Source organism: Siphateles boraxobius, unplaced genomic scaffold, assembly GCF_051911475.1.
Source record: "Siphateles boraxobius isolate OS27281-9 unplaced genomic scaffold, OSU_SipBor_1 19, whole genome shotgun sequence".
Lineage (NCBI taxonomy): Eukaryota > Metazoa > Chordata > Actinopteri > Cypriniformes > Leuciscidae > Siphateles > Siphateles boraxobius.
Window position 1 is genome coordinate 6,343,350 of NW_027508799.1, and position 6,769 is coordinate 6,350,118.

Genomic DNA, 6,769 nt, shown 5'->3' on the forward strand with positions numbered 1-6,769 from the left:
ATTCTGCTTGTTGCTCTTTACATATCTATAGTTCTACATTGTGATTTCTATCCTGTTTGAGCACTGGTTATCCAGATTTGGTGATCCTGAAAAGTTCCTATCCGGATCAGATTGATCTAATCCGATGTTGCTTCGAAAAACTGGCTCAAAAGTAAGATGGATTACGTGATCACGGATCGCAAAAAAAAGGATTACTAAATCCGGATCTATTTTATCAGGATTAAACCTTTTGAAAAACCGGGCCCTGAAGCTAATAGCTGTTGAACAGTGTAATTCAGTCTTTCCCTTACTGTTTTCCTGACAAGGTGAACCGCCCTCAAATTCCCTAAAACATTCTTCTCCAAAAAACCATTGGTGGAAATGGCCACGAAATTGGTCACTAATTAGACTCATACCACTCATGATTGGCCACATTATTCCAGAAACTGAGAAAGCATGGTAACTGTTGATGGATCTGAAAGATATAGTGGAGCTTGTTTGTGGCGAACAGGACGGCCAAGGGACTTGAGAGAACGCTCGAGGCCGGTAGTAGGATTTACTAATGAGCAACACCTGGGAAGTACACCGGTCTCGCATCTCTCACGGAGGAGCGGAAGCATAAAGGGGGAGCGACGACGTTGATGATCGAGAGATGAACAGGCCTGTGTTTTAGTTGTGTTTTGGTTTTTGTATTTGTATTTTATTTTAGCAAAAAGTCGTCCGCGAGGGGCTGCTGGCGGTATTTTGGTTTGTTTGTTGTATTTTAAATAAAGTTTGTTTGAATGTTCGCCGGTTCCCGCCTCCTTCTTCCCTGAACATTACTACACTGGAACGCGCTGTCAGAGAGTCCTCGCCACTGTGGGGAATCCGCGGTGCCATCGAGCATGGTGCGCGAGTCTGAGTAGCGGGGGACTCGCGGCCATGGACGCTCGAGGCGGTGCGCTGGAGTTAGTTGCCGGTTGGACGGTCAAGCTCGCTGCCGGCCGCGTGGGTATTGGAGGGGCGGCTGCCATCCGTGAGGGAGAGGAAGAGTCGCCGCTGCTCGCCGTGGGCCAGAGCCTGCTGCAGTCCACCAATGAAGGGGAGGAGCAGGGAGCGGGGGACTCCTGCCGTCTGCCCAAGGCACCCGAGGAGCCGTCGCCGTCCACCGGGCGGCGGAGGAGCGTCGAGCCGTCCACCAAGGGCCATCCAGAGTCACCGCCAGGCACCGCGGAGGAGATCGCCCAGCTGGTGGGGGACCAGATGGCAGCGAGTTGTGGGAACCGGACCAACTTTTTTTTTCTTTTTTTTTTCTCTCCCCTCTCTCGATCTGTCGCTCTTCATGCTACCGTCTACGTTTCCCTCGGCTTGTTGGTCCATACCCCCCAGGGTTCGTCGCTGGCGGGGGGGGGGTGTCTCGGGGGGGATGGGGGGGGATGGGAGTAGGCACAGTCTCGTGGGTACCCCCCGGCCTGTGTGGGGCGATGGGGGTATGTGGCGAACAGGACGGCCGAGGGACGTGAGAGAACGGCGCGAGGCCGGTGGTGCGATTGCTAATGAGCAACACCTGGGAAGCACACCGGTCTTGCATCTCTCACGGAGGAGCGGAAGCATAAAGGGGGAGCGACGACGTTGATGATCGAGAGAGGAACAGGCATGTGTTTTAGTTGTGTTTTTGTATTTTTATTTTATTTTAGCCAGCAGTCGTCCGCGAGGACGAGCAGTCGTAACCGCAGTCGTAACACTGCTGGCAGCTGCTTTGAAACAATCTGTATTGTAAAAAGCACTATATAAATAAAGGTGACTTGACTTGACTGTGTTCACAGTCGTGTCTCTGGTTGAAAATCTGTTTGTGTGTGGTGTGCTGTCTTTGTCACATCATGGCACACCACAGACTATAGGAGCAAAACGGTTAATCTAGGATTGTTTGTCCTCATGTTTGTGGTCTATCACATTTTGAAAATCTTATAAGATGTAAAAAATATTTTGGTGTGTACCCAGCATAAGGCAGATTATGGTCAATACTGTTTCTAATTACCTAAAGCTCGTAAAAATAATGTGATGTTATATAATAGTTGCACTTTCCAGTTTAATAGTGTGAAGGAGTGGGAAGTAATGGCGCTTTTCCCCTGCATGGTACGGCTCGGTTCGCCTCAGTACGGTTCGGCTCGGCGCGGCAGGGTTCGGCTCGCTTCGCTTTTCCACTGCGTGGTACGACTCGGCTCGGCACGGCACGACTCGGCTCGCTTTAGCTCGGTTGCTTTTCCACTGCAGATAGTATCGCTTCAAAGTGGGTGGGATTATGATCTGAGTTGATCGTGAGTTGCGCCGCCTCTACCTGCATGACATCACCGTAAACGCGCCACATTTCAAACGCACAACACACAGGAACAATGGAGCCTTTCGAGGGGATGGTGTTCTTGATTCTCTGCATGTGGATGTTTTTAACTGCAAGACGGAGAAATGAGTTTCAAATGAGGCTGATGGCAGCAAAACAAAACACTGCTAAAAAAAACAAAAGAGTCTGGGAACTCTTACAACAAAACGCGGATGACGACATCACTCGGTTTGCCCGACGGCGCACTAGGGTGAGCTGATCTTGCATTTAGGGTCTCAGTCGCTATTTCACGGTCACAAAGCATATAATGAATTTTGCTCTCAATATTATATATAAAAATGTGTAATCTGTGTATTTCAGATGTATCATACTTCGCAAAGTCGCCGCCACAGACTGTCTGTTTGGACATTTAACCGAGCTTCTGAGTGGTGGCATGTTTTTGGTTCTGGTTTTACAAACACTCAGTGGCTGGAAAACTTTAGAATGTCTGAAGAAACATTTATCCATTTGTGCAACAAACTGCGTCCAGCAATGCAGAGACGGGACACATACTTCCGCGTGAGTGTACCTCTGAAGAAAAGAGTAGCCATTGCACGGTGGAAGCTTGCAACAGGCTCTGAGTACAGAAGTGTTGGACATCTTTTTGGAGCTAGCATTTCAACTGTGTGTCAGTGTGTTCAGGACTTCTGTACTGCAGCAGAGACGTTGTTGGTACCAGAACAAATTCGTTTTCCAGATCAGGAGAGGTTTAAAGAAATGGCTGCCTACATTGAGAACAGGTGGGGGCTCCCACAGTTTATTAGTGCTATTGATGGATCACACATACCCATCATAGCACCACAGGACTATCACTGTGACTATTTCAACCGCAAAGGCTGGCACTCCATCATCCTTCAAGGTGTTGTGGATGGAAAGGGACTTTTCTGGAATGTTTTCACAGGACTGCCTGGAAGCCTGCATGATGCTCGGGTTTTGAGACTGTCCACACTGTGGGAGTTAGCAAGCCATGGAAACCACATACCAGCTAACACCAGAAACATTGGTGGGGTGAATGTTGGCTACTACATCCTAGGAGACTCTGCCTATCCCTTGCAGAACTGGCTCTTAAAACCATTCATTGACACTGGACGGCTGACAGCGGAACAGCAGGTCTACAACATGAAGATTTCCAGAACACGTGTAGTCGTTGAAAATGCGTTTGGTAGATTAAAAGGAAGATGGCGTTGCCTTATGAAAAGAAATGACTGTGCGGTCGAGCTTGTAAAATCCATGGTACTGACATGCTGTGCTCTACATAACCTTTGTGAGAGTCATGGAGAGGCCTATGAGAGTGCATGGGATTCACCTTCTGCAGCAGAGCCTGTGCTGGCACTGCCACAGCCTGTAGAGGAGCAGAGCAGGGATGTCCGTGAGGGTTTAATGCGTTACTTAAATAGTTGACTATTGACTATGTCTGTTCTGTAAAGTGTGTTGTACATAAACTTTTGTACACTATTTGAATATATGTTTCCCTTGCATTTTTCACAAATGTTCTTAAAATATTTCATCATACTGAAGAACATTTCTATTCATTTTATGACAAAATATTTTAAAACGCAACCGGAATATGATACAAATACTCGATGGTGGTTTAAAGTGAGTTTTAAGTTTAGAGATATCCTCAGATTTAAAATGAAGCATGACCCCACTTGTTGCTACACTAAGTGTCGTTATACTGCAATCACATAATATTTGTATACATTTAATATATATTCTTAATATTTTTTGTTTTTTTATGTTGGAGCTTATATATATTATAGCTTATATGAGATATTAATAACCGTTTGATTGATTCTGAGTCTTTAAACTCTCAAGGGTTCGCTTTCTAATTATATGATGGTTTTGTGTCTTTTCAGAATTACTTATGAACAGCAACCTTTTTATTTTGGGTGTCATTTTGTGCCCCACTTGCCAAAATTGAAGCGGTCTGGTAAGGGGTTTTAAACAGGTTTTTTAAATCATTATTTATCAATTATATTTATAATTAGCTATATTACATGCTCAAGAAATATTAAATCATTAAAAACAAATTACACATATTTGGTCAGTAAATTTTATTGAAGAAAAATGTCAACAGAGCAAACTTTAAACAAAGTGCAAATGTATGTAGTGCAAAAAATATATATAAAGAAAATATAAATAAGTCATGTATATATATATATATATATATATATATATATATATATATATAAACATAAATGTAAAAGTAAAAAATGTACACTCAAGCAACTTTAAACGTTGTGCAAAAGTATGTAGTATAAAAACAATTCACAGAGAAAATTGTTCCAAACTATTTTCATACAGAATGGACTAGGCAGGTTTCTAGTCGGGTAGAGAGTTCGTTTCTTGCCGGCCACTCATCGCCTGTACAAGCATCCGCATGACGTTGAGGAAGGCTTGATTGAATGCAGCCGTTTGTGCATTTTCCTCCGTCCTTAAGCCCGCTTCCTGCTCCCTCGCTTGCCGGGCCTCATCGATTGCCATCTGCAAATGGCGCTCCCTCTGTGCCCGGTTCAGTTCCTGCTGTTGAATATCAGCCACCTGCATCTCTCTTAAAACAGCAAGATGCTCCTGATGGTGCATGTTCCGTTTCCTCTTGCCTAGACAAAAAAGAAAGAAAAGTTATAATTATGATTTTGTTTTTTTCTAAAGTTTTTTACTGAAATGAACCATTTTTTGAGGAAAAATAAAGCTAACGCAATCACATTTCTTACCAATTAATTTCTGAAAGAATTGTACACCTTAAATGATCTACAGTGTGAACTAATCACAAAGTTGCAGTAGCTAGCAATAATGCCTGTGAGCAACAGATTTCTTGATATCCAATTTTATTGCAGACATTCAAATCGACAGAAGAAAACTATTAGGTAAGCTTAGTCTAGATATATGATTTGTAACAGAAAGTGTTTTAGTCATATTTCATACCTGGTACCACACGCTCTGGTGTCCTGCTGGTGCTGGAGGTTGCTGGTGTAGGCGGTCGTGCTGGTGGCGACGGTGCTTTAACGAGTTGGGAAGTTGAGACATCACTGCACGGAGAAAGTGCTAATGAATCAATCGTAGACAACGCATCTGAAACAAAAAGTTTGTACAATTAGTTAGTAATGCACAAATTACTGCAACACAAATCAAACTAGCAACAACAAATCCAGAACATTACTGACCATAACAACTTTAACAATTAAATAGGCATGGCTGTAAAAATAAAGTGAAACTTTCAAACGTAATACATTGTTCACATAACACAACGTACCATCCTCCATTGTGTTTTCCAACAACGAGGTGGCCGAGTCCAGGGCACCCTCCGTCCCATTGCTCTCAGGTCGACTTCCGTAAATAGAGTCTATTTGGTCGAACCACTTCCACATCCGTCTGTTTGCACCACTCCAGCCGTTGTGGTCCTTTATGTCTCTGTAGTCGCTTATTAAGTTTTTTTGATTCGTCCCTACACAGTTTATAGGCCGGTGGTAGCCGTGTGCGGCTAAGAGCTGAGCTACTTCTTGGAAAACTTTTTCATTCCGCGTCGCCCCATCTAGCTCTCGCTGGATCAGCTCCTCTGCAACCAACGAGAGGAACGTCTGTACCTCGTCCACTGACCACGATTCAGCCATTTCTTTTTTGGTCTTTTTTTCTTCACACAAGTAACGATAGTTTAAAAGCACTCGCTAGAGCGGTGGCTGTTACGCTGTTACTGACTATTTAAATCAATCGGGTTTGGTATCTCGTGTTGCAAATACAATGACACGGGTAGTGACGATTCTGTCTGACCAATCAGTGATCTACAGTGTTTCCACGTCACATTGTAGTATCGGTACGGTACGCTTGGAACCTCAACAGAGGTGGTACCATTTAAAGCGAGCCGAAGCGAGCCGTACCGTACCATGCAGTGGAAAAGCGCCACAAGTGAGCCGTACCGAGCCGAGCCGTACCATGCAGTGGAAAAGCGCCACAAGTGAGCCGTACCGAGCCGAGCCGTACCATGCAGTGGAAAAGCGCCAAAGCATGCCTTACTGAACCGAACCGTACCATACCATGCAGTGGAAAAGCGCCATAAGGAAGTTGTTGATGTCCCTGCCCGAATACAGCTCAGTGGGTACTGACATGCTGGACAGTAAGGTTGACCCTGAATAGTCGAAGATTCGATGCATCGATAGGAGGAGCCTGATTCGACTGCCAATCTCACGGTCGAATCTTCGCAGAGGTTATATAAGGGTGCTCAATGTCTGATTTCACATAGAACTAACGGTTTTCTGTCAATACGTTAATATAGGAGCCTATTTTAATAATGCTGTAAATACATAGGAAGAAGCTTTTAATAAATACTTTTAACGTGCGTGAATGAATCCAAACACCCTGTGACAGCTTTAAGTTTCACTTTCGATTCGTGACCGAAAGAGGAGCGTTTTGGCGGCAGGGATTTAAATCTTTAAAAAT

At 44.4% G+C, this 6,769-nt stretch overlaps 1 protein-coding gene across 2 annotated transcripts; it reads right to left on the reverse strand.

Annotated features, from left to right (window-relative positions):
- Positions 1-4,517: 4,517 nt before the first annotated feature.
- LOC143742519 (uncharacterized) lies at positions 4,518-5,737 on the reverse strand. Of its 2 annotated transcripts, none has more exons than XM_077235403.1 (3): positions 5,589-5,737; positions 5,261-5,364; positions 4,518-4,935 (listed from the first exon to the last, which is right to left on the reverse strand). In XM_077235403.1, the coding sequence occupies exons 1-3, from the start codon at positions 5,701-5,703 to the stop codon at positions 4,888-4,890; spliced, it is 267 nt and encodes an 88-aa protein (XP_077091518.1). In that variant the 5' UTR covers positions 5,704-5,737; the 3' UTR covers positions 4,518-4,887. The 2 variants fall into 2 exon arrangements, with proteins under 2 accessions (XP_077091518.1, XP_077091517.1); XM_077235402.1 differs by having other exon boundaries at positions 5,261-5,380.
- Positions 5,738-6,769: the final 1,032 nt, after the last annotated feature.

Bases quoted from the DNA above. Each gene is read 5' to 3' on its own strand.
- LOC143742519 (XM_077235402.1), bottom strand. From the start codon at position 5,703: ATGTGGAAGTGGTTCGACCAAATAGACTCTATTTACGGAAGTCGACCT. The intron at 5,381-5,588 runs GTACGTTGTGTT...TTGATTCATTAG, and splicing joins GGAAAACACAATGGAGGATG to CACTTTCTCCGTGCAGTGAT. The intron at 4,936-5,260 runs GTATGAAATATG...TTTTTTGTCTAG, and splicing joins ACCAGAGCGTGTGGTACCAG to GCAAGAGGAAACGGAACATG.